General features: G+C 44.6%; 1 protein-coding gene across 6 annotated transcripts in view; it reads right to left on the bottom strand.

Annotated features, from left to right (window-relative positions):
- PKHD1 (PKHD1 ciliary IPT domain containing fibrocystin/polyductin) overlaps positions 1 to 27,387 on the bottom strand; it is a 266,267-nt gene that overhangs the window by 190,615 nt on the left and 48,265 nt on the right. For all 6 annotated transcript variants that reach the window (XM_083828669.1, XM_083828668.1, XM_083828667.1 and 3 more), the window contains 3 exons: positions 27,221 to 27,364; positions 19,995 to 20,208; positions 15,359 to 15,509 (listed from right to left, as the gene is read on the bottom strand). In XM_083828669.1, coding sequence (XP_083684795.1) covers positions 15,359 to 15,509; positions 19,995 to 20,208; positions 27,221 to 27,364 — 509 coding nt within the window. The remainder of the gene's footprint in view (positions 1 to 15,358; positions 15,510 to 19,994; positions 20,209 to 27,220; positions 27,365 to 27,387) is intronic.

The raw sequence follows: 27,387 nt of genomic DNA, 5'->3' as shown, positions 1-27,387 counted from the left end.
TAGTTTGATCGAATGGTGCTTTCATAGGGAGGGCACTGAAAAGACATCGCTGTTGGAAGGGGGGGTGCATGTCCCAGATACAGCATGTGTCAGCTGCCTATACCCAGGCAAGAAAGCTCACCTGAATCCAAGGTAAAATACCAAGTATCGGGGGAATATGAGTAGCATTAAACCACTCCGTAATTAAACAAACCATGAGACTCGTGGGAAGGCCCATGTCTATTTACCGCACTCACATTGAGTCCCACAGTGTTGTTCTTAGCTCTCCTGGGGTTTTTTGAAGGTTATGTTGGGAGGTTGATCCTAGAAACAGAAATCTTAATTTCAAAGATAAAGGAAAGCACTGTGGAAGCTAAGGAAATATCTTGGAGCACACGATAGCTTTTTCTTGCTGTGGCAAAATCTGCCCATGGTTGCTGGCAAAGAAAAAAATGCCCAGGCTGCACTTCAAGGGCAAGGGACCAGAAGGTCAGTGCAGGAGCAGCAGCTGGTGCCCCGATGTCTCAGAAAAAACGCTGAGATTCACAAGAAGAGGTGGGGAGTGCCCACGCCTGGGTGGCAAAGTCAGGAAGCAAACAGGTTCATACTAGGAAATTTTTTGGAAGTCACTGAATTGGAGAAGCAGAACAGAGGCACATATTAGACTCTTCTATGCACCTAGCAAGGACGCTAAACTGATGGAAAACGTCTCTTGTAGAATGAACAGTGAAATTCCCATTTGCTTCAAAAAAAAAGCTAGAATAGTACTTTTTAGCAGCTTAGTTCAACACATCACAGAGAGCTGTAGAAGAGCCTTTTTTCACAAAAGGCAATCTTTCTCTACAGTAACTCATTGCTAATTCACAAGAACCTTCCTAATGTTCATTTATGGCCTGATATTCAGAGACAGTTTATTTCAGTGGAAACTATCTCAGCAAAATGTAATCACAAGCCCAACTTGCATGAAAACCCTGTGCGTGCAAATACATCAGGGAATTCAATGCAATCTTCCTGTTCAGGTACAAGATGACTGGTCTTCCCTTTCCAAAACACAGTTCAAGGGCACACATAATTTACACATCTCTCTAAAACAGTGATTTCTCAAAGACTGAACTATTCCAAGACAAATTAGAAATGGCAGTTTAATGGTAACAAGCAAATTGTAACATCAAGTTGTTTACACAAGCAGAATAACCAAGTGTGGTGACTGTGCTGGACTTTGCAGCATGCGCTGTGCAAATATTGTCTCACAACTGAACAAGAATGAGTTACTTTAACTAATCTGAGAGCAAACATTGCAAATAAAGAGATTAGCTTAAGCATCTTCTAACCACCTGCAGGAAAAGAAATCAAATTATGTGCCTGCATGTCAGCAAGAAGGATTCCTGAGTGAACTCTACTGTAAATGGAGGGCTACGAGTCTAATTCACCCCAAGAGTGCCAGTGAAGATCTGATGATGGGTTTTTTAGTGATCAGGTGGCAGAAAAAAACAACTTTGTGAGATTCCCAAATCAGCTGCCAGAGTGGGCTAGAGGTCAAAGCACTGGTGTGGAATCCAGTCCCTAACTCTCACGCAGCTCCTAGAGGGAGTACTGCTACACATCCCATCACTGCTCCAAGCCTGGTTTACAAGGGCTTTGCAATGATTTACCAAGCCAAGACTGAAAATGGCTTTGCTGCATGAAGGCTACAACTTAGTATGTGCTTCCTTTCTTTTTTCACATATATATCCTCTCTCAAACAAATAAGATGACACTCTGACCAACTTTAGCACCTTCCATCTACTGACCCCCCAAAGTACAGTGAAAAACAACCTGCTAGGAAAATTATTGGTTGCAATCCCTCTTTAATTGAAGGGAAAACCGATGTACTCGCCAGTACATTGCGGAGCAGGATTACATTGCTTCATCATCCTGTGACGAAAATTCATGTCTGACTGCAGCATGCCCGGGTTCTGCTGAATCACTGCAGCAGCTTCATCAAAATGTTTTGCCAGATCATTTTCACCTAAAATTTATTTTTAAAATGAATTCCAGATTTGAGAGGGAGAACCTGGATGGGCACGAGGAAATGGCTTTTGGCTATATTGCATCTCAGGCTAGGATCTGATGCAGACAAGGAGTATTAAAAGTTGTTATTCTGGAATTTGCTTCTTTGCTCCAGTGTGCGTAGAGGTAGGGAAGTCACTAAAATCTTCACTTCATCTGACAGAAGTGAAGTCCTAAACAGGGGTAGAGATTAACTGTCCTGGCGTGCTTTAATAATAACCATCACTTCCAGCACTGGGTGCCAGGGTCTGCCATCCAGCTTCCGAGTACCACCTAAAACACCCTGTTAACTTCACTAAAGCAGTATAGTATATAACAATATGATAAATGCAAGCCAACTAGTCAGAATCGCATCCCTAGGGCTGCTTCTGCGTTGCAGAGAGACGATGCAGTGAAGACAAAGCCAGGCCCTGCTCGGCGGTGCCCAGGGCCGGGCCCAGAGGCCCCGGGCCCAGCCCGGAGCCCCGGCGGCTCCCCCTGCCCCTCAGGCAGCACTGCTGGGCCGGGCGGGTGCCGGAGCCCTGGCACAGGCTGCCCCGAGAGGGGCCGGGGGCTGCTCCTCGGAGAGCTCCCCGAGCCCAGGGCCGTGGGGCTGGGACATGCAGCCTGTCCTCCAAGCCCCTCACTGACTCTGTGCTGTAGGGGCGCAGGATTTGGCACTCCCAGCAGCCCGTGAGACCTCCCTGCTCCTGCAGAAGCGGGTGACAGCAGCCAGGCTCCTGAGACGGAGACTGAAGCCTTGCGCTGCCCTTTCAGTCCTGTACCTGCCCAGCAGGGAGAGGGTTTCACCCTGCGTGGCTGTTATTTCAGTAATGCGAGCTTTTTAAGCGACTCATCCTAATCTGCGAGCTTTCAGAGTCCGCTTTCAAATGCAATGTCCTGTTTAGTTTTAGCACATCAACAACATGCTTTCTTAGCCTATCTGTATGCATTATCTAGTGCTGTAATGTATCATGTACTGAACTACAGCATCATTACAGGTAAGTGCTCAGGTTTAAATGCAAACATAATTGCATAATGTGGTACAGCCAGGAAGAATAATGCAGGAAATAGAGCCAGCTCCATCTGATAGTGCAATCTGACTGGAACGCCGGCCGTTCGGATCAAACGCGCAGCCCAGATGGGGCAACCAAGAATAAAAGTGCTTTGCGGTATCTTTATTGTCATCATCAAAAACACTTATCTGCCAGAAAGGTAAAAAGGTGAAGATGGGACTCTTACAGAAAAGGTCACGCAAGCAATAGGGGAACACTGGGTTATGATGGCTGGGGAGATGGCACTCCTTAGCAAAGGCTACCTTTGCACCGTCACTGCAAGCTGAATTTTCCAATTCCTAATGGGAATCTGGGTGTTAGGTATCATTTAGAAGACTGGGCACACCCCTCCTATGCAGCGGGGGCAGACAAAGGTGTCCCTTTAGGTGTCTATTTAATTGCAAGGTGTCTATTAATTGCAACAAATCCAGATAAAGCCCAGGATGCTGATGTGCAAGGAGCTGTACAAACATCAGAGATCATTCCTGATGCATGACAACTTCCAAACAAGGACATATCTAGAACAGAAATATGCACTTTAATATATTTATCATATAGAGTTAAAATTAGAACCGATTCTCAATGGAACAGTGCTGCTATCTATTTTTTTTTCCCAGTGGTTGGAGCTGCCAGCGACACACGATAGGCAATTTCAGCAGGGGTGCAGACAGCACCAGAAGCCTGAAACCAGCTGAAGTTCATCTGGGGCACTTTTCTCTGCATGGCTGTGCCATGAGCAACCACGCCTCAGCTGAAGAGCAGCATCACACACACTATGGGACATTAGCCACTCTTGTCGTTTCGAGAGATTTCAGCCCAAACTTCATTTTAATCAGATAACAAGATGAGAGAGTAGCGTGAGAGAGAACCCCTCGACCAACACGCCACATGGCTAACTGAGAGCCCTTTGAGTTCAAAGCACAAACTGCTGCTGTCTGGGCTACAAAGCCATCCCTTTGTCTTTCAGGGCTGTAACAGCTCATCTTTGTTGGGAGCACAGATCCCCTGCAATGTGCTGTGCCTTTCACTATCTGCCCTCCCACACACATGTTTGTCTGCCTGTTAATCACTTGGCAGGGTATAAAATCCAGGGTCCCATTCCCAAGGAGCTTTGCTGGCACATCCACACCCCAATGCATTCAAGTGCTTAAGGATGCAGATGGGTGCCTGGTAGCTTTTTCCAAAAGCAGACTTGACTTCAGGAAGAGTTGGACATCGTATTAAGGTACACACCTGAATCAGTATGTACTTGCAGGAGGTGGAAATAAAGTGCCTTGGTGCAAACCCCAAAGCTCTGCCCGCTGCTAGCTATCACCACCTGGAGGAATGCGTCCAAAATTGTCACCCTGTGGTGTCTACATCTCCCAGAGGTGAAAATGAACATCAACCAACTCATATCCATGCTGGTGACCACTGAGTGCTGTCCTTCCTGCATGGGAAATCTCACTTTCTGCCACATTGCCTGAGCCGTCTCAGCTTTGAAGCTTTGCCCCAGTTCGTTGGGCATAGGTGGATTCAAAACAACAAGAAGTTAAATCCCGAGATCAGGAAAACAGAGAAAAACAGACCTTGGGTGAGCCATCTCTACAGTTTTAGAGAATTGCTCCCTGCCAGCTGTTTTGCATCTCTTTCCTCAGTTTTGCATAGGTCAGCCTGAACATCTAAAGCCATTCAGAATGTCCATGCACACACAGGCCTGCTGGTGAGCTCGGAGAAAATCTGTCCTCAACACCAAGAGCAAAATCTACATCTCCCACTCACCAGACACAGGTTAAGTCAGGAGGGGAAAGGCAAATAAACGAGAATTAAAGTGACAATGAAAGAACAAGAGTGTGCGTGAAAGACAGAAACACAATCCCTAAGCGAACAAAGCCGAGCCTGACCCTTGATCAGAACCCCAGGCCCAAAGAAGATGTGTGAAAGCAGGAAAATAAATCAATAAGCAAAGCGGCAATCTCTTGCCTCGATTTTATCCGAGGAAGTCAAATTTACTGAGCTCCTCACAAACTGTCTTTGGCTAAAATCACCGCTAACGAGCTCTGACATTTGAAATTTAACTGAATATGAGCTAACAGCTCCCAGCCCTGCACCACCCATGAAGTTAACTGGGAATATTTTGTTAATGCCGTAGACAGGCTAACTGCCTCTTTATTGAGGAGACGCAGCATTCGCTGAAAAGTGTTTATAGCGTCCGCCTCACCTGATGCCTCCCTGCCCTGGGACGTCTGCTTTTCTTCACGGGGCCTGCAGAGCACTCGGTCCCCTCCTCTCCTTCCCATCAGGATGGTAATTGTTTGCTAGTTTTTATGAGGCAGCCTTATGATCCCTTAACGAAGTCCTTTGCTCTGCAGCCATTCCCAAGGACGGGCTGGGAACGAGGGGTTTCCACCTACGGAGCTGCCAATCAGGGAAACGCACCTGGCACTTCCAAGGGGTTGTTAACTCAGTCCATCGCCCAACTCATCGTGAAAACAGCCTGTTTTTACTGGCAATCACATAAAATTAACCCCTTTGTTAAAGGCAGAATGAAGGCTCTTAGATAAACTGTGGCAGAGTGCTTTAACATGCTGATTTTTCCTTCTGCTGCAACATTTTTTTGAATTATTTTGTCTTAATAAGTGTTTCTGAACTGAAATAGTACAGGAATTCAGTCATCCTCCAACTGTGCACCTCTTTCATGTTGTTTAGAGTGGGGAAAGACTTTGCCATAACACCAGTGGTTACAAAACAAGGAAGAAAAAAAAAAACTAACAAAAAAAAAGTATTACTTATTTTACTCCTTACTCTAAAGTCTTCACGCAGAAGAAATGATACAAGATGATTAAGTTTCCATCACTACCGGTAGCTTGCTAGAAGTTTTTCAAGTCTTTGTTATCCTCAGGATATTACCACTTTTTTTTTTCTTTTTTAATGATGCAAAACCCAACTGTGTCCCTCACACACCACACACCAACTCCAAAGTTTATTCTTTTTTCTTGTGGACTGGATGGGAAGCCTGATCTTATGGCTTAAGGCATGGCCAGGTACCAAGCTCAGCTCTTCAGAGCTACATCCCCGTAGAAGTGATGCCTTTACGCCACCATCCACCTCACATTGAGTGTCATACATGACACAGGCAATACATGTCTAGACTGCAGCCTAGCAGAAAATATTGTAGAGACTAAAAGGGAAGGAGATCCTGGCCTTCTAGAACCCATGTCTAGTCATAACTGAGGTCACTTGGCCTGTTCAGCCTGGAGAAGAGGAGGCTGAGGGGGGACCTCATCACAGTCTACAACTTCCTCACGAGGGGGAGTGGAGAGGAAGATGACCTATTCTCCGTTATCACCAGTGACAGGACCCGCAGGAATGGTGTTAAGCTGAGGCAGGGAAGGTTTAGGCTGGACGTCAGGAAGAGGTTCTTCACCGAGAGGGTGGTCGCACACTGGAACAGGCTCCCCAGTGAAGTAGTCACTGCACCAGGCCTGCCTGAATTTAAGAAGAGATTGGACTGTGCACTTAGTCACATGGCATAAAATTTTGGGTAGAGCTGTGGGTGCCAGGAGTTGGACTTGATGATCCTTATGGGTCCCTTCCAACTTCGGATATTCTATGATTCTATAACCAGACCACCTGAGTTGCTAGCCCATGTGCTTATCCAAACGAGTCTATATCCCCGAGAGCTCAACAGCTTTGTATATCCACAGCAAGCTTTTGTTCTGAATAAATGTCTGGGAACAACCCACCAGTAAAGAGGAAAGACTTGCAGCAAGATGGAGCCACCACAGCACCTCACATGCTGACACTCACGCATCACTCACACTCTGCAAGACTAAATCCAATTGGTTTTAATGTTGGTGGGGAAACCAGGGCATCAAGGGGTAGTTTTTAACTGTGTTCAGAACTGGGAATGCACATGTCAACCAGGGCCTCAGTGCAGCACCCTTAGGTGCCTAAAATGAAGCACCAAAAATAAATAAGTAAATAAAATAAGCAAATAAAGTAAAATAATCTCTGGTTATTGTTTAAGGCTAAAAGGAAACATCCTCCTTTCCCCAAATCTGGCGTTTCAGTGCTTCAGGCCAGGAGTTGTCTCCACTGCCATGGTCAAACCCAGTCTCAAATCTTTATGCTTGACCAATATAAAGATAGCACCTCATCCCATGGTCCAGCTGTGGCCCTTTCATTTCCCCCACTGCATCCACACTACTAAAATCTCCCAGTTTTCAAAACAGGGTAAACACTGCCCAGCCCATTACTGGGTGCCAAAACAGGCCCCAGAAACATCAAGTGTAGGACCATGCTTCTCAGAAAATTCCTGCATGCAACATCAGGTCTTGTTGCTCTGTTTGGGACTGGGAAGAGGACACGGAGTCGGATGGTGACACAGAGGACATTGTCAGGGACGCAAGACCTGCCTGAAAGCATCTTCAACCCGCATCACACCTAAGGGAGGGGCAAGACCCTCTCACACGTTAAATCACACTCCAACCTGGGAGAAGAACAAGTCCAGGCCGTGTGTGTCTCCAAGGAGCTCTGCCATTTCAATCAAATTCCCAATGGGGAGATGAAAAAGCTTCCCTTTCGGTTCATCCAGAGCCCAAAGCTGTGCACCCCAGCATGGACCCAGCCATTAAACACCCCCAGCCCCTTCCTCCAAATCAAGAGCAAGTTCCACAGATGGAGAACCAGGGCCACGCTTCCACCACAGGCCATCCACCCCCTCCAAACCTGCCGAAATTAAAGGAGTCAATTAAAGTCTGTCATAATTAAACAGGAAAGTGGCAGCAAGACTGTGCAAGAGCCTGGGAGCAAGCATGAAGAAAATTTGCCCGCAGTCCCTCAGAAAGGCTTCCCCGCACGCTCCTGACCTTAATCCAGGCTTTCTCTGGGTGAGGGAAGGGGAAGCCTTGCTTTCTGTCTCCCACAGCAGTGCCTCCAAAATGACACTTTTCACTCTGAATCTGTGTTTCTTTCCAGGGTGGGGAGCAGGAATAAATAGGGGGGGAAAGAAGGAAAGCGGTTCTCCCACTTGATTCTAATTTCATACGGAATCAATAGGAGTGGAAAGGCTTCGGTGTGCTGTGGGTTATGGGGTGGTGGGCATCCCATCTTGAGGGGAACGTCCAACAGGCCTCCAGTGCTACAGCGAGAGGGATGGGGAGAGGAGGGCTCCCTGGAAAAGCATGTGCAATTTAGGAAATAATGTCTTATGCACTAGAAAGACAGTGGGATGGGGGAAAGAAAAAAAAAAAAAAAGCTATTCAAAAATGGGGGAAAAAGAGAAGAAGAAAAAATACAGAGTTCAGCCCTGGATTTTTTTGAGCTGGCAGCAGAAGAGGAAAGGGTTAAACCTCAAATCAGGAAGCAAAAAGTTAAAGCAAAAGAAAAAAAAAAAACACTACAAGCAGATCTCCTAAATTTCCCATTGCAGCCCAAGGCCGATCCCATTAAAAGAAAAAGGGGAGAAAAAAAAAAGGCAGGAAAGGAAAGAGAAAGAAGGAGAAGCAATTTCGCTTATCCTTTTCTCGCACACCTAGCAGCCACTTTTTTTTTATTATTATTATTATTATTTATTTATTTACCTCCCCCTTCCAGAGCAAGGCCCTTATTTTCTCATTTAGTCCAGCAGAGATTGTCCTCCCGGAATGACCTTTTTTTTTTTTTTTTTCCTTTCCCCTTTCTCTCCTCCTCTCCCTCGTCCTAGCCCCCACCCCCCCCCACCCCCTCCTCCTTGCTGCCTCCAGGCCATTGCCCTCATGCCAGTAACTAGATAACACACTCTATCAGAGATTTTTTAAAAAATCATTGCAAAGGCACTAGGGCTGATAGTGGCATCAATCCTAGCCTGACACGGGCTCGGGTCAACCATTTATCTCTTCACATTGCCTGTGGTTACTGTGGAGGCCATCTTGGTTCTCTACGTCTTAACAACCTTGCAGATGGTCCCTCGCTCTGCTCTGATAGCATTCCCCACCCCAAGACTAGCTTTGTGCTTTTATTTTTATTAATTTGTTATGGACTCCTCTACTTCCTTTCTGCGAGGCCTGCAAATCTAAGTTGGTTTTGCATGTTCCTGCCCCCGCCTCTGAAAATAACCATGATGAAGACAGGAGGTTAAGCAACAGAGAACATAATGATGCAAGGGGGGGGGGCTTTCTGGGTTGTTAAAAGTGTCTATCTATATTTAAAAAAATAATAATAATACACACCTGATATTTTGGAAAAGTTTCATCTAGTCCTCCTCCTGGCTCCCCGTCCCTTGTGGCATTATTGTGGCAGGGTATTTGCACTGCCAAAGCACCCAGGAGCCCTATTGAAAGCTCAGTGCACCAGGCAGCTGTAGGAGAAATCCTCCCTGATAACGTGTAGCCAGAGCCTACTGTTTCCCCGGCCTCTGTGAGACGTAATCAGTATGGGCAAATGAAGATAAAGCACCTTCTATCATCCTGCCCCACGATACCACGACAGTGCAGGTGGCATGGCTTCGCACTAGGGGCAAGGAAGCACAGAACTGATGGGCACAGCTGTGAGCAAACAGTGCCAGGGCTCATTCACAGGCTTCTGCTCAGACCGGGATGCCTCCATCCTCATAGATGGCACATTTCACTCATACCCTGCTTAACCAGCCTCAAACTGGTGAGTGGTTTTCCTCCAAGGGAAGCACTGGAGAAGGCAGAGAGAGGATTATTTTCCTTTCTGGCACCGTTTGGTGCTCCAGAAAAAAAAGGACAGATGGAGATGGGCAGCCAAAGGACACCGAAGAGACAGAGCATAGGAATGAGAACGTGTTAGGGCTGTACCATTTCTGAAGATGAAGGATGAAGAAGCTTGAAAGATGACACCCCCATCTTCACCTTTAGGCGCTGGTGCCCTTCTGAAGTTCCTGGATTTATTTATATATTTTACACCAGAAAATACACACAGACATATATGACCATAAACTTGAAGCCCACACATATCTACAAGCAGGGGCAACCAACTATGAACCTCCCATCCTCAAAGCTCACCCATGAGATGTCCATACAACATGAGGATGGCACTAAAATGAGAGTGAAAGAGCATCACACATCTACCATGCAGAGCACAAGGAGCCTGCTGGACCTGCAGGAGAGTCACCTCCCATCTCCTGTAACCCTCACAGACATACAATGTGGTCAGGAGATCCAGCACAGCACTGATGTGAAAAATAAAGTAACAGCCCTTTATGGCTGGCGTGCCCTGTGCTGCCAGAGAGCCCTATCTGCTCCTTGGGATGCTGCCTAGGAATTGTCACCTATATAAAGTACCAAATATCTCCAGCAGACAAAATTATCTCATCTCCGTCCTCACCTCAAAATAATATGGCACCCAGAGAGAGTTAATGAGGAAAATAAGTGGAGGGAGAAAAAAAAAAAGGAAAGAAAAATAAAAAAGGAAGGAAAGATTCTAAGATATACAGAGGAATACATGGGATTTGGAAAGCTGATCCTGGTTACATTAAGAATTTGAATAGCAAAGGTCTCTTAATAGACCATGCAGTTCTCAGATGCAGACTTTGCTTGTTTGTTGTTGTGTATTTTTCTTTTTAATTCTGAGAAGCAGACAAAACGGTTATCCCAGTACCAATCACCGAGCAAAGAACTCACAGTTCCTCGATACTCTAAGCTACTTCTTAAATCTCAAGACCTTCCCTCAGTGCCCTACTGAAAAACAAACTAACGTCAGCACAGCATAGCCAGGCAGAGCCATAATCCAGGATGGCATTTTTATCTAGCAAGTAATTTTTTATTAGCCTTCTGTTTCTTAATAGGGACCCCTCGAGGGCTGGGTTGGAGAGGATTCACTAGCGTACCAGTTCAGCTTCCCCGTGACTTAACACACGTGGCACCTGCCCTCCAATGAGCGTCGCATCACCCATCTGGGCCAGGAGAGGAACGGGGAGTCAGCGCAGGGAAACTCTGCTCAAACAGCATGCTGGCACGATGATTAGGTCTGGTCCAGTGATCCGGAATAATCATTTGAAAGCTCACTAAGCATAATGGGTTTGGAGACATCCAAACCTGGTCAAACTTTCCCCTGAGCATCCTTTACGCGTGGTATCAGCGTGTTGTGCATATCTCATCAGTGTCACAGTGGCTGACATCTCATTATGCAGCCAAGGTGGAAGTGGACAGGTACTGAGCGAGCATTAGAACTACTTTTATTTCCCCTTGTATTATTTAATTCATATCTTTCTATTATCCAGTGTATCGTGAAGCTGTGAACTAATTAAGTCCTGTGGGATATACAATCAGTGGTGGAATTTTTTCCTTTTTTTTCCGCTTCTCCTTTCAGTGGGCTAAATTGCATTATATACAGATGTAAAAATAATTCTACAACTCTTCCCAAGATAACAATGGAGCAAGCTGCAAACACTAATGATGCCAAATACAACAGTAGGGCAGAGGCCTGCTGCTTACTTCGCGTGACCTACTTATGTCATATGGTGGCAAGTACTTCAAAAAGCGAAGCAAGGGCCAGAATCAGTTTCTAAAGAAGGCCATAAAAGCTGTTCTCTCAGATATTCAGGCTCAGAGCAGGCCCCAGGAAAAGGCCAAGCTAGTGAACCCAGGTCTGATGAAACCTGCTAAGTCACAAGTCTCCAGCCAGCAGAACCACAGAAATTTTGGGGGTTCCTCTGAATTCCAACCTGAGTCCAGCTCAGACCGCAGCCATGCAAGCAACAGCTTGAAGACCTGAATAGAAGGGATGAATATTGCCTCACTTCCCAAAAAACACAGCTCTTTTCCTCGACTGCGGATGCTGCCCCAAAATTTTCAAAGCGGTTCAACCGGACCATCAAATCCAAGTGACTGACTCAAGGCAGCAGCATGCACAAGGTGAACAGGACACCCAGCATTTTCAAAAAAACAACCTTCTAATTTGGATGAGAGCAAGAGAACAATTTTTGAGCAAAGGTATGTTGTGATAAGAGGTGGAAGAGCTCTCTTTTCTGCAGACTTAAGCCTCCTATTTCATTCATATCATCCAAGATTTAAGGTATCTAGAATTAAGATATTTTCATTAAAATAGATCTTTATACATATTTATGAAGGGGAAAAAATAAAAGTTAAATAAAAGAAAAAAAAAAGCACCTAACAAAGGGTTTGTAGGTATGACCCTCAAGTACTTGGAGCTTCCTTATATCCAAGACAATTAAAGAAGTTCAAACTACCACCTCATTAACTCACAGAGGAAGAACACGTGGTGTTTGCTAATCTCTGCAGGTGACTTTGGTGTCCATGGCTTCCACGTGCACTTGCAATTCAAACAGAGGGCAAGGAAACACCTCGAAAGCGTATATAATATGCTTTGGATATGACCAGAGAAATGGAGGAATGTGCCTGTCTGGCAGCATGCCATTATTCAAAACCCAACTAACAGAGCTAAGGTCTGACTCCTGGATGAGTTACGTTAGCTGTTTAATGCAACTTTTCAGTAAAGCTGATCCAGGGTGAATTCACAGGCTAGTTCAATCACTGTTTGGATCCTGTTCTGTGAAGTCAAGCAAGAGGAAAATGCCGTTCAAGGCTCCTGTTGGTTGAAGAAGGCATCAAGCTGATGGCCATGTCTCTGGCACTTGCTGTACAGTAGGATCCTAATGCATGGATTCCCCTTCAATGCCACCGGGCTGCGTCTGTGAGCTGTTGGTGAAAGGGCTGCTAAAAGCATCATCCCATCACGGTTTGTGTTCATCTCATTTCCAGCCTACCTGCCAAATCCCAACTGATCATATTATTCTCTTCCTCATTACATTAAGAATTACAGGCAGGTCCTAATAAATGTCTTATAAAGAATGAAGAAAAAACACCCTCTCCCTAACCTTTGTATCCCTTAGACTCCAGGTCCCAGGACAAACCTTTTGAGTTTTATTCAATTTTTCCTCCAAAGCAAGTTTGTTCTCCTTTCTTATCAATTCTCCCTCCATGCTCTTGATAATACAAGCCTCTGTTGGCCTTTCTTTTATGACTTTTTTCCCTTCTGCTGCCATCCTGGAGCTAACACTGCTCCATCACCATCTCAACATCTCTGCTCCCAACCTCCCACAAAACTTGGCTGTGCTAAGGCTTCACTCAGTTGTCAGCCTGCCTGGGCATCATTCAATTAGCAGAAGAATAAGTAGAAAACAAAACACAGAGCAGAGTATCTTTGGTTTTGGAGTGCTTTGAGATCCTTACACGAGAGTGCAATAGAGGTACCAGATGTTATTATAAAGAGATGCGGCCCCATTACTTGTACGCAGAGTTTTGCTGCCTGCTAATAGCACCATTATCCTAGGGCACGTGGTGCTATTAATGCATTGCACTGCTTGGTGCAGAACCTGGGGACCATTATTTCCACTGGAAAGGTAAGGCCAGTTCACATGACATGATTTAAACCTCTACAGTGAAGCATGCATATGCTGCACCAGGTCGTAAATCTTCATGGGATGCTGTCAGCTAGAAAGGGACCAAAATTGAAACCATTTATCTGAACTCCCCACCCATCCACCTCTGCTCACCAGGCCAGTTTTGGGAAGAGGGATAAAATGATTCCAAATGCCTGCTGGGTTCATTAAGCAGCAGCAAATCCCAGATCTAAAGGCACTACTGGTTTCGTCCTGCTCTCCTTTCACTCACGCAGGACACTCAGGACTCTGCTTTTCCCCCCACACCGAGTGGAAAAAACACAGCAGAGACAAAACTCACAACTTATTCTGGCTGTCACCTGAGCCAAAAGGCCGCCTGTCACCACCTCATTAGTGAGACTACAGGACCGACGATACAGTAGGTGATAACTCCTCCACGCTGCAGCCTGGGCTCTACGGCAGTAGAGCTGCCCTTTGCACATTTGGTAAGGAACATCCGAATGAAAGGAGTTGTTGCTATTTGATCTGATACTGGCCTAAGCACAGCCCCGTGCTGGCCTCTTGCACTTGCTAAATAGCAATTTTTATTTTTTGGCTTGGTTTTCCCCATGGCTGTGCATGTTTCGGGTAGGAGAGCTAGCAATGCTGACTAGCAAGCACAGGGGAGAGGAGTCACCCTGCATCCTACAGAATATGGAGAGCCAGGGCATCACGAGGGCTGGCAATGCTGAGAGAGGACAGGCTACGTATGATACCTATGATGTTCCTTCACGGGCCAAGGACAACATGAAAACACTTGTGATTTGTTTGTTTGCTTGTTTTTTTCTTGAACAGAATGAAGAAAACAATGGCATTTTAGGATGCTTAGTTGCAGTAGCAATATACACGTAAAAAATATTTGCAGGGCAAGTATTGAGAGATTCTTGGCTTATTAAAAGCTTCAGAATCTGATGCTGGAAACACACCAAAGTTACTTGGACAGGACACTGCAGCTGCTCTGGGTTAAGGTGGTAGATACAGCAACCAAATTTTCACTGCAGACAGTTAAGAATTACCATGGTAACTTTAATATCAGTACTCAGCAAACGAACTTCAGTTTCCCAGTACTAAGAAGACCGCATGATAATTTGGTTTACTAGGAAAAAAACAGCATTAATTCTGATAAGTCAGGAGTGAAACTCTTCCCACTTGCACTGGTAGGACTCCACCAACTTCTCAGGAGCTGTGCATTTAGGAAAGGATGATGGCAAAGGGACATTTGACACTCGCCAAATATATCACCGCTCTGAATTCCTTGTCACAAGAAGAACAACCCAGTACTATAGCTCAACACCCCCAAAAACTCTGCGACACCCCAAGAACTCTAAAAGGATGGCTTAGGTTTATAATTAATGTTTTTAGAAAATGAACTTCATAATGATGTTATTTCAGGATCACAGATATTATAATACACGCTTTGTGGATGTCTTCCTAGCAGAGAGACTGTCCCATTCTATTTTGAATACTAAAGAGGAGAAGAAAACAAACAGAACCAGAGCTGCACAAATGCTGAACGCTAAGTCCCTGCCGGAGAGCTGAAACGCCGTATCTCATGGCTAAGGTTTCCAATCAAGTAACAGAAAACAACCCCCTTAGAACAGAATTTGCATTTATATATACAAAAGGAAAGTGTTAAAAAAGGTGCCCGCTGCCCAGAAAATAAGGTAAAGCTCATTTATGTCTCATAAAATACATGATTAACCATAGTTAACCATTAATTCAGCTGCGCAGCATTAGAACTGCTGCTCAAAGTTGGAAAGCATTTAATATTATATATTGCTGCTGCTCAGCCTAAATTGTTTTGTGTGTGTGTGTGTGTGTGGTTTTTTTGCCTCCTTTAAATGTACACAATATTACAAATTTAATTTTAAGCTGTTTGAATCAGTCTGTAAAAAAGATTTGATTATACCTGAGTGTTCTGGCCCCAGTTTTTCCATATCTCAGTAATCTTGGCGGTAATTGGCTGATTAGCTCCCTCACACTCCATCTCTGCCTCAGTTTCCATGGTAATGTTACAGGAGCTATTATAGATGAGAACTTCATCTCTTTCCACTTTAGGGCTGAAACGAGAAGGGAGGTTAAATGGGGTGTCATCAATCTTAATGAAATGCAATTATTTTTACTCTTATTAATCATTGCAAGCCATTAGCTTGTGGCAACTCCTGGCCACCATTTGTCAAACTTTGCAAATTTCTGTAATTTTGTTTCCATTCTTTTATTGTTTATTTGTTTTTTTTCCCCCCTTTATCTGCACACACTCGCAATAAAATACATGCAGTAAATATCTCTCAGTGATGCCTTGCTGCTTCCCCAAACTATTGCAAACAGTAGCAAATGCCATTCGAGGACCAAGGAAGATACGTGCAGACAACAGCGAGGGAATCAGCAGTGCTAGGATCAAAGATGGACTCCTACGTGGGGTAGGGTTTGTTCACATCTCCCCCTCCCCATCCTACTCACACTTAGCAATAGGGAATGAATAACTTGCAACTCCCCTAGGGCAAGTGGAGAAATTGGAAAAGCCACACAACTGGCTAACTGGTCCCTAATTCCAACTGTGAAAAAATGAGCTCATTTAGGGGTTCCAATTCCTGCTACCCAGCTGATTGCAATGATGCTTTGTTGCTAGCATTGGAACATTAACTTAGTAAATTAATTAAAGTTACTTAACAGCCCAGACTAAGCAGATTCGATATATGTGCCAGTTATAGTAACAGATATTTGCTCTAAAGCCTCCCCTTGCACAGGGGAGAAAAGTAATAGAAAAGGTGGTGGGGAAGAGATATTTTTCCTGGGTCTCGCTGCTGACAGCTGCTGACTTTGGTAGCGTTTTATTATGGGGAGCTATAGGATCCACGATCCCTCGAAGTGAGGGGAAAGCTTCCCAATTTACTTCTACAGGCTTTGGGATACTCCAGTGCCACTTTACAATCCTTCCCCTGGTTTCAGCCCCCAGCCCAGGCTGCCCCCAGCCCCATCCAGCCTGGCCTTGGGCACTGCCAGGGATGGGGCACCCACAGCTCCTCAGGGCAGCCTGCGCCAGGGCCTCACCACCCTCATTGTGAAGAGTTTTGTTCAACAAAACAGGGGATAAGATCTGTAGGACCAGGATTTGCAGAGGTCTTCAGTGTCCCAAAAGCCTCATCTCACTGGATTTTCTGGAGAGCCAAATTTAGGAGGCTTAGAAGGCTAACTTCCACCAAAATCAACCCAGCTGGAAAGCCACCACCCAGAGCTTCCTCATGAGCCTGGTGATCAGGACAGTTTGATGAACCTGAAGTTTTCAGACCAGGCTGGATGCAAGAGCTCACTGTGCAAACAAAGAGCTGCTCTGACGGTACAGTTACGGGCTGTTTGGTTTGGTGGCCTTTGTCAGGGCAGCGGGAGGATAATTTGTTAAAGGACGCAGCCACATCAGCAGCAAAAAAAAAAAAAAAAAAGTCTTCTGCAAGTAGCTGAACCTTTTTAACAGCGAATTTTTATTTCTATATTTAAATGAACCTTTCCCTCTGCTGTATCAATAATCAAAAGCCAGCCGTAGGGAACTATGCTCGCTTTTGATAGTGACACTTTGAGAACTGCTCTTGTCCTGTACGATAATTCAATGGACTGGGCTATCTTTCAAGACTGCATAGTACTTCTTTTTCATGCTACAAGGAAAAGATGCATCTTTAAACAACCAACAGTTTTAAAGGGAGAAGGGGCTTGCTGTTGGCTCGGTGCAGGGCCCAACTCGCTAGCCACTGAAGTCAATGGGAGGATCTCCGATCATGTCATTTTACAACAGGTTAACAAGTTTTGCTTGTAGGCAAAGAGCCAATTCCCCCCTGTTCTCGAGCAACCGCATCTGAAACCCTGATGCTAGATGCCTGTAACAAATGGCAATGTTTAAAGGAAATGCAACAAAAGGGGCGGTTGGCAAAATGGAATTCAGGGATGTATCCATGCACCAGTGACGTGAATGGTAAGATTTGCACCTTTCCTGAGGAATATGCATTTGCCATTGTGTGCATAAAGTACAGGCTTTAGGACAGACTACATTAGCAGAAGCTTTATTCAAACCACTCTAAAGCTAATAAGAACAAACAGGAAAGATATTATGTGTAGTGAAGTCAGCGATGATTTCGATAGTTTTGTCCCCATCCTGGGATGAATGTCTGCAAAACTCATACCCATATCCTTATTACTGCTGTTCATTATAATTATTACTTAGAGCAATCAATGTGTATTATTTCAGGAATTCCCCAAATAGTTAATTTTTAGTTTGATCATTCTAATTTTCACTTTGCTGCAAATTCCATTACTACTTTGAAATCAAATTTTTTTCTGAAATGAAATTTCAGAAAACATTTTCAAAAGCTCTGAGGTAGATCATCTGAATGACTTTAAACCCTCTCTTCCTCTACTTTTCCCCATACTTTTCTGATCAGGAAACTCATCTGAAATACAACTATCTTCTCTATCCCCACTCTCCTTCAGTGAGACCCAGTTTAGAGACACATACACCAGGAAAAAAAAAATCATCAAGCCACTGGAAAATTCATTAGCAGCCCCAGTTTTAATTTCTAAATACTAGATGAGTGTGAACACAATAGGTAGAAAAGTTATAACAATTAAAAAAATAAATAAGGTTGGAAAAATGCAGGAAAAGTAGGTTAAAAAAAGTTGATTTGATTTAGAAATATTTCCCTGTACCTGGAGTGTTAAAACCTGTTTCTGGGACATATAAAATTAAATCGGGGAAAAAAAAACCAGTGAAGATCAATAATGAAGCAGCCATCAAACAGACTGCCTGACTTCCCTCTCCATTGTCATGACATAACCAGCTCAGGTGCAGACCTCCCACCCACTCACCCTGCTGGCACCAGGATGGAGCAGCTGCAGCAGCAGAACTGGAACAACCCACACCAGGAAAAGGAGCAAGAAGGAAAAGCGTCATAATAATCCACCCACCGCAGATGCATCTTTATCTGTAAAGAGCTGAGCACAACTTTGATGCTCAGGGAGCAGAAAGCAATAACCAAAAGCAATAACCTGGGGCTGCCCCATCACTCTCAAGTTTGTGGGTTACCTGGCTTGGGGTTATGCTGATGTTAGCGATAGCAAAGCAAAGCTTAGCAAGACAAGTCAAGGCTCCCAGGGTTTCCTGGTTTGAAACAAATCATTGTGGGAACGACAGAACTATTGAAATCAGCTTAATTTCAGGCTGTTTTTCCACTCACTCTCTCTATTCCTGTCTCCCCCAGTGAAACCATCCTCCCTATCTCCCAGGATGCTATCGGACATTACTGGTGCACAACAGGACTTTGGACACACCAGTTGGCCAGCTGTATTTTCCTACTGTCTGGCCCACAGGTTGCTGGAGAAAAGACAGGTTAGGACAGAATTCTATCCTCCTCTTCCTCAATAAGAAACTAATTTATTTCTGCCTAGCACAGATTTTCTCTAAACTGAAAAAAAATTCATATTTCTTAAGACATTCATCCCCTATGAAGCCCAGCTCAATTTTATCAGAGCTCAAAAGCTGGTAAGGAGGAAATGACAGACTGACAGGCTGATGCTGTAGCTGAGTAAACCACTTTTTTTTCTTTTTTGTAAACAAGTTAAAAAAAATTGGTCAATGTCACTTCTGCTGTCCTCGTTCAGTAAACACCAATTTGTTTTATTCCCTCAACACAAGGCATCCAGAACTGCCTCTGATGACTCCCTGCTGTCCCGCTGGTGACAACGGTGGCGGTGGCATAAGGACCAGATAAGGATGAGGATCAAATATCTACAACTTCACTGAAGTACCTGGACAGTACCAACATGCACCAGTCAGGAATGCCTTCACCATCTAAACAAAGCACGGGCAACGCATTGCAATGATATTCAAACTCTCTATTTAAGAGCTCAAGTGTCTTTGGGGAAGTGCTATTCATCTGTTTATTCCATAATTCAAGCCTCCCTCTTCCTCCTTGAGGCTCTGCAGGTTTAAGTCCCCACAGCTCTATTAAAGGCATTGGTACCAATTTTCACTCCTGGGAACTTGGCCTTGGATTTGCAGAACCCGAGTAACTACTTGAGCACCCTTGTTGAGTAAACGTTGCACAGCATGCTGAATCTTCTCTGCAACTTTTTACTCATGAAGCTGCTTAGAGAGAGGGGGAAAAAAAAAAAGGCTTCTGCTTTTCATAATGCCTAATCTTTTTCCCCATTGGCATCCACCAGATGTTGCTTTGGATCAGAAGATAAATATTAAAACCTAAGAAGGAACAAAGCAGGCTGTTTACGAGATGGATTTTCTGATGTCTCTCAAACACTTTAAAAAGGTGGGAGGGAAGGAGGGGGGTCTAGAGATGCTTTGATAGACACAAGAAATGAATTTCACGACCCAGCGGAGCTCTCTAGTGGTCTCAAAGCTAAATTGCTCTGCTGGAATCAGCTGAAGAATTAGCAATCATCTCCTTCTTCAGCCCATCTTTTGGCAGGGGCAGGGGAATGCTTTCTGGGGGATATTCCTCATGGATAGGCCTGTTCAGATGTTGGAGAGAAGCAGAGCTAACCTGGCAAAAAGTCCGGCCAAACGCCTCTGGGAAGGGTCGCTGTCCCTCTGGTGCCACTGAGGTCGGCTATCCTCACACAGGTACAGGTAGGACACGGATCCTCGCTGCTGGTAGGGACCCACCGTGACCTGGACATCACATTCGATGAAGGTGGATCTGTCTTCTCGGCAGTCAGCGGAAGAATGTGTCAGGCCACAGAGAATGGCCAAGGATGCTGCAAAGACAGGAGGCAAAAAAATAACCCCAAACAGCCTACAGACTACTGATGTTAAGCAGATTTTGGCTACTGATGGCTATCATTTGATGCTCCTGTCCCAACCTCCCTTTTGATACATCCTTTCTGAGGGTGGGTAGTGTCTCGTGCAACTTCTTCAGTCCCTTTTGCCTTGTGTGGGCCAGCATAACTTCCCTTGTGGGACAAGCATCCAGATAGTCTTTGGGATCAATGACCCCATATTTGGGAGGAGGTGATTAAATAAGAGTATGGGCATTCCAACTGGAGAACATGGACCATGGTTTAGAGACCAGGCATAAGGCACATCAGATGTGACCACTTCTGAGATCTAGCACAGCTTTGAAATCCAGAATCAGATTTAGCGAAAGCATTGCACAGCTTGGAGTGCTTCAAGGGGGCTCGGGTGAATGGGGAGACTGCTTGCTCCAGACTGACCTGAGACTTGGTCTCATTTTGACTCAGAGTGGTAGGAGGTGTGATGGGAGCAGCTGCACAGTTTGAAACGTACTTAAGGAAAAAGAGATGCGAACAGAAATTAGATTTTCATACTCCAAATCCAGACAAAAAACACTTTAAAAAAATATGAAATTCCACTGAAGATCAAATCAATTGAAATTATTGTTTTGTTTTGTGTTTTTTTTAAGAATCATTTAAGCAAGCAGAGATCAAGACTGTTTCCTGTCAAATCCCTCAGTATGTGAAGACTTCGAGAATTTTTATTAATCCAGAATTAATCAAACAGTTGTAACAAACTCCTGAAAAGTTCTGTGAACAGTATTACATCCTGCACTATCACACCCAAGAGCGTTCATCAAGTACCAAAAGTGCAATAGACAGGAGTTCATCAAGAAAGAATTTTCCTGATTTGCTTTTTAAAATTTTAGTTTGTTCCAAAGGTTTCTTGTTTGCTGGAAAAGTATCATTATCAATTAATATCTTAGCTCTTAAGTAATTCTGAAAATGGGCTTTGAAATGGAAGCAATGTGAAAATGCTATATTTCCTATGTTAAAAGATTTAAGATTTTTGCTTCAAATGATTTAATATAAGGTATTTTTGACAAGTTTATGATTGTTTAATGTTAAGGTATTGTTGTTAAAGGTATTTTTCAAAAATATTAAACCTGCCATTTCACCTGTTCTGAAATTCAGAGACAGAATCCACATTTCTTCTGTATTTTTCTTCTCTGGATTTAGAATAAGAAAAAAGTTGCCAACATCTTCACGTGTTTTGCAATATGCTAGATCTTTTTCCCTCCCAAATCCAGTGACAATTCTCTTGTTCGGCATCGATTCAAACACAACCAAACACAGCCCCTGCTTCAAAGATCTACACAGAAACATGAGACACAAACAACAGACAGAGAACCCTACCAAATGATGCTATCGCACCTCTATTATTGCTTTTATTGTCCAGAAATTATGCCTAGAGACACCTGAGCTGTCCTACAGATACCACAGAAGTCTCACACCCAAGTTTGTTTCAAATGGCACTACACACCTGTGTTTTGGCAAATGAATATCAACCAAAAGGACTAAACACTACAATAAACTTGCCTGTGCAACATTTTTACCTGTGGCAGAACCAATTCATTACAATAATTTCTTCACAAGAAAGTTTTTTTTTTTCAGCCAGTGTATATGCAGATGAGATTCCCTCAAAACTACTGAAGGACATCCAACCAGTGAGGACGCTACCCTTCCCCTTCTCTACAAGACCACAAGTTTCCCGTGGAGAGAAGGAGAATTTAGTCCCATTCCATAATAGAGTATAACAGCTTCTACTGCCTTACTAGTGACAGAAAACGCTGCAATACAGTCAGATGTGGTAATGGATACCATACAACTAGGTTCGATGTCTAATCATCTACAACAGTAACAAAGGAAGATTGCATTCACATTAAACACTTGAGGAAGAAAAAAAATACAGGCTAGGGAGCTAATCAAAAGAGATTTTGCTTTTCTTCTTTTGCAGTCCTGAAAATAAACTGGCAGCATTTTCCTGGGTTACTACTGGAAAAACAGCTGAACCTAACCAGAAAATTTGGGAAATTGGAAGTGACCCACAGAATCTCCAGACCCAAATATTTTCCTCAGTACCTTGCTGCTGTCAGATGGTTAATGCACGTCACCAGACGATATTTTCTGCATAACCCTCAGAGCTCGGCAGAACAGCCTGTTGCCATTTGGATACCCCTGGAATTTTACATGGAAATCCTTGCTGAAGCACCCCAGCACCCTCATCTCAATGTCATCATGCCTATAGAAATGTAGGGCCCTGCATTCTGCCAACTGCTGAAATTATTTTTAACTCAAACCAGGCAAATAAACTTATTTATTTAACAAATCTAAGCTAAAGGATGTGGATAGAAAGGGTTTTAAAGAGTTCAATGGAAGCAAAATCCAAGAAAACCCTGCTTAACCCCAGCAGCAAACCTTGAACCACTTTCTCCCTCTCAGGCAGAAGGAGAGAAGGAGCTGGTCTCCACACCCTAACACCTCTGTCCATCTGATGGGGACACCTCTATGTGGGGAGGTGTCCATTTCTCAGCCCTTCCTTGAGGTTCTGGTATTCCCCTATTCTCAGAAGATATAATACTTTTCTCAGTCAGGAGGAAGTCTTGGGTTTTCATCCCGTTCCTCTAACCATTAAATGCAAATATCCCTTGGCTGTAAAAAGCTGCCATTATCTCCTGCCACAACAGTAAAAATGAAAATAAAAAAGAATTAACTAAAGATTGCAATACGCACAGCACGTCCTAAAAGTATATAGCGTGCCCATTCCGGGACGCCTCTCCCTACTTAATTGGTTAGTGTTTGAACCTCAGAATGAAGCTCCTTTATGCTTTAACTACTCTATAAAGATAGAACCTGCTGATCACACGTTGTACAATCCCATCACTAAGATTAATGCATTCATCCCATCACGGCTCCTCTTTTGAGGTCAGACACAATGGCAGCCAAATCTCTGCATGTTGGTGACGGGTTAGGGACCCGCTGCCCCCCAGCCCTCTCTTTGAGGGATGCTCTGGCTTAAGCCAGGAGCCTGGGATGTTCAGCACAAGGGCTTTGTTCTGGGTCACTGTTTAATAACAACTGCCGGACATGTGATGAGACTAAACCCTACAGGAGTTCCAAGGGCAGCTGCAGATTGATTGAACAACTGCCCAAGGAGTCTCAGTGCCAAACCGCACATCCCCAGTAATCCACCGCTCACAAAACGGAGCGCAGAGCATAACATTAACTTGTGCTTAGCAGAGAAAACAAAGGGTAAAAAAATAAATAAATAATAATGGTAAAAATAAAAGGGAAGGGAGAGGAAAAAGAGAGACCTGTTAAGGTCAAGTCCAACCTTTGCCTATGAAGAATTGCTCCCTGCGAGACATTCATTTTGCACAGCCGGGTCCCAAGAGGTGACTTTGCAAACATCTATTCCACCGCCTGATAGATCTCACTGTCAGAACATTCTTGCCATGTAATCAATATGCATTTTTTTCCCTCTTTCTTAATTTCATTTCCAGATTTGAAGGGCAGAAGGGACCATTTGGACCCATCAGAGACCCTCGCTGCTACTCAGACTCCAATTGCCACTGCATGCCCTCTTCAGATCTCCTGCACTTACTCATACAAATAACCCCATTTCCCTGGTTATAGTCCCCTGTGGCCCTACCCCGATGCATCGCCCTGGGACATTTGCATGGCTGCATCCAAAGCTCCTTCCTCTCGCTCCTTTTGCTCCATGCAACGAGCTCCACCAAGCTATGTCTCTCATTTAAACCAGCCTCATTTCATTTCTAGATTTTAATCTGAATCATCTTCCCTAAATATCAACTTTTACCAATGTAACCTGGCCAAGAGTAAATCAGGGATTTGCCAAAAGAGATCCCAAGAGCCATTACATCAGAATCCTAAAGCCAGGCATGTTATTCCAAGCATCCTGATGCAGCCAGGCAAAAAAAAAAAAAAAAAGCTGAGCACCACGCTCAGATATTTCACTGATACATCTTCCTATCAATCCACCTCCTTTTAAAGATACTTCTACACCCTCACCGCTGTGTCCAACATACAATCTCAAATGCTGGTTTACTGCAAAATATATATACGGTACTTACCCCAATATCACCTAATAGGAATATTCTGTTATTTTCTCACCTGCCTCAAGCTTCCTGCCAGTCTTCCCATTTTTCACAGGAGCACAATTCAATCCCACAGACATTAGCCGTTTGTTCTGGAAATTTAACCTGAGATGAACAGCCCCCACACCTCTATCCGCACTCCTCAATAGCATTGCAACACAAGTAACAAAGTGAGAAACAAGGAAGGGAAGAGCTTTCAGGATCAAACCAGTTATCTCTTTACCAGACCTTTAAAGACCGTTGGGCCAGTTTGGTGTTTTTTTGCTGTTTCTCATTGAAGGGACTCTGCTTTTGTCAATTTTGTCATAATTTTTTAAAACTTTAGAAGTTTAAAATCAACTTCCAATTTGATTTTTCTGTAGTTTGCTAAAGACAGTGATTTCATAAGAGTGCCTGGGCTTGCATCCCCATTCCTCGTGCTCTCAATCAAGCACATTTTAGTACCTGGTGTGCCCAGGTCTCACCAATGGTCAAACCAAAACCTTGCTTCACCCCCCTACTCCTAAGGAAGACCCCACGGGGCAGGCTCATGGCTGGATCCTGCTGAGACCGGCAGTTCCTTGCATCTTAGAAAACTGCCTGTAAAATGGGAAAGAAGTCACACTCCCTACCTGCAGAGCTTTCTCCTATGAATTTAATCACACAAGCAAGCCAGATAGACTGGCTAGGGATTCCCACATGAATCTCTCACCTTAAAGAGGCCAGAGACAACACAAGCTAGCACTGAGGTCCCAGGGCAGCAAGGAGGTATAAGCTACAAGAGGCAAACTCCCCCAGGCAAAGAGCAGCAGGTAAAGAAAGAGGTGAGGCTGGACTAACTGCACTTAACGCCTTAAATTGTGGGGGATGCGATCCCCTAAATATTAGGGGGAACTCTGGAAAGCAGCACAGATGTCACATGTAGATGTGCAGCCCATGTTCAAACCTCTCAGGGAGAGCAAATAGCCTAGCAAACTTTTACAGACTTAGTCAACCTGTACATACGTCATTGACATACACATGAGAAGCGTTTTTGGCAATTCGACTGATGAGATGTGCAAGGCTGCAAAAGCCAGGGCAGGAGATAGAGGGATTGTCCTGTAAGTGGAATAAAGCAGGGTGCGTGCATCCCTTTGGTTAGGGGGGCTTCGCCCCCCTTGCACCTTTTCTTCCAAAAACCACAACCAGCAAGCGGGCAGCAATCAGCGTTCGCCTGCTGACATCTAGTGCCAATAGAAAACACTGCGGTCCTGCCTCTTACATATTTTCCCCAGGCTCCCCCTGCCGCCTTACCCCCCAGTGAATTTTGAGCACAGTTATTAATGTTGTCGCAGTTTGGATCAATTTGATTACATTTTATTCTGCTATTCTTTCTGCAATAACCAGAATGGCTTGTTTTATGGTCTGCTTTTTTTTGTTGTTGTTGTTGGCACTCCAGCATGTTGCCTTTGAAAAAATGATAAACAGTTTTGTGGACTGTGCCCAGATCCAAGAAAAAGAAAGAGGGAAAGAGAAGGAGAGGAGGAGAAAAAGCTGAGCCCTTTACAACTTCTCCGTGTCTCCTTTTGAGTGCAAGGGATTTGAGAGCCTCCCTTTTCTTTTCCTGGTATTCCTCATAGATGGAGAAACAAACCATTCTAAATGACAAGAGCAACTTCAGAATTTCAGAACAACAGAGGCTGGAAGGGACCTCTGGATGCCTCTCATCCTAAACCCTGCTCAGAGCAATGCTAAACTTCACGTTGGATTGATTTCTCAGCAGCTAATCTAGTTGTGTTCTGACTGTCTGCAAGGTTGGAGATTCCATATCTTTGAGCAAAACCCTAGCAACGTACCCTGATGGAAACCCTCAAAACCACCATTCTTCCAGATCCCCCCAAGGAAGAGAGATCTCTGGTCACCTGGATGGCCACAGAATGGCAATGATTTCTGGAGGAGGTCTCTGGATGCTCTCCTAGCACCAGAGCTATGGAGGTGCTGAAGTGGTGTGCTACCAAGTGTTGCAATGCTGCAGCACCAAAGGTAGTCCCCCTGTCCCTGGGATTTGGGGAATGGCATATATCTCAGGGACTTAAAAATCTGAAATACTGCCTCTTGCAAGACATTAGGAGCTTAATCCTGTGCTGCCAATGGGGAAGGGAGGAAGTATGCCTTGTTCAAATGTGTGCCCATTTGTAAGCATTTCCTCCAAAACTGGGGCAAGCTCTTCTTTGAGAGAGCTAGAGAACATGGCAGCATTCCCTGCAGTGTTGCCTTGCTCCAGATAAAGAGCATGCTTTGGCTGTGGGATGATCCCATCCTGCTCTCAAGGAATTCAAATCCTCATCTCCAGCTTCCCAAAGGTATGAACTGACCGTACTAAGGTATTCATTCTCTCTTACAGACATTCACCCTTTCCCAACAAGCCCCTACCCTGCTGACACTGTCCTCCCATGCAGGGAAAAAAAAAAAACATTTACGGTAGCTCAAGTCACTAAGCCAACCATGGGAGCTGAGAGGCACTTGGGTGCCCAGCCCAAGGCCCCCATGCACATTTTATGTGAAATGGTTTTCCCAGGGAAGAGCTGCCACAGGGAACTGCTATCACTTTGCACACCTCAAATATAGCCACAAAGCACGTGTGGCAGCACTGGCCACAGGTGGATCCAGTCCAAAGCCTACGGCCATAGATGCCAAAACACCCCTGGCAGCAATGGACTTTGGGCTGAGCTCAAAAAGCAGAAGCAGAGGCTATTTTGGCTCCTCTCCTCTCTCCAGGGCTGCATCTACTCTTTGTTCCCCTTGGGACAAGATACATTACGACCACTCCACCTTTTGGGTCAAGATGGGGTTTTAAAGGACGTTTTTAGCGCAACACCAGGTTCTGTGTCTTAGCTGACCGTGTAAGCGTGGGGCAAGGCAGCTCAGGTCAGTCGTCTTTGCATTGTCCAACATTTCACAAGGCGTGCCGCAGATCGTCACCGAGGTCTGCCCCGGGTCAAAACCAGTTCCACGCAGGTGAACTGCTCCTCCAGCCAAGCCACCTTGGAAAAGGACAGAAAATGGG

This window comes from Anser anser (assembly GCF_964211835.1).
Source record: "Anser anser genome assembly, chromosome: 3".
Lineage (NCBI taxonomy): Eukaryota > Metazoa > Chordata > Aves > Anseriformes > Anatidae > Anser > Anser anser.
This window is presented reverse-complemented; position numbering and strand designations above follow the sequence as displayed.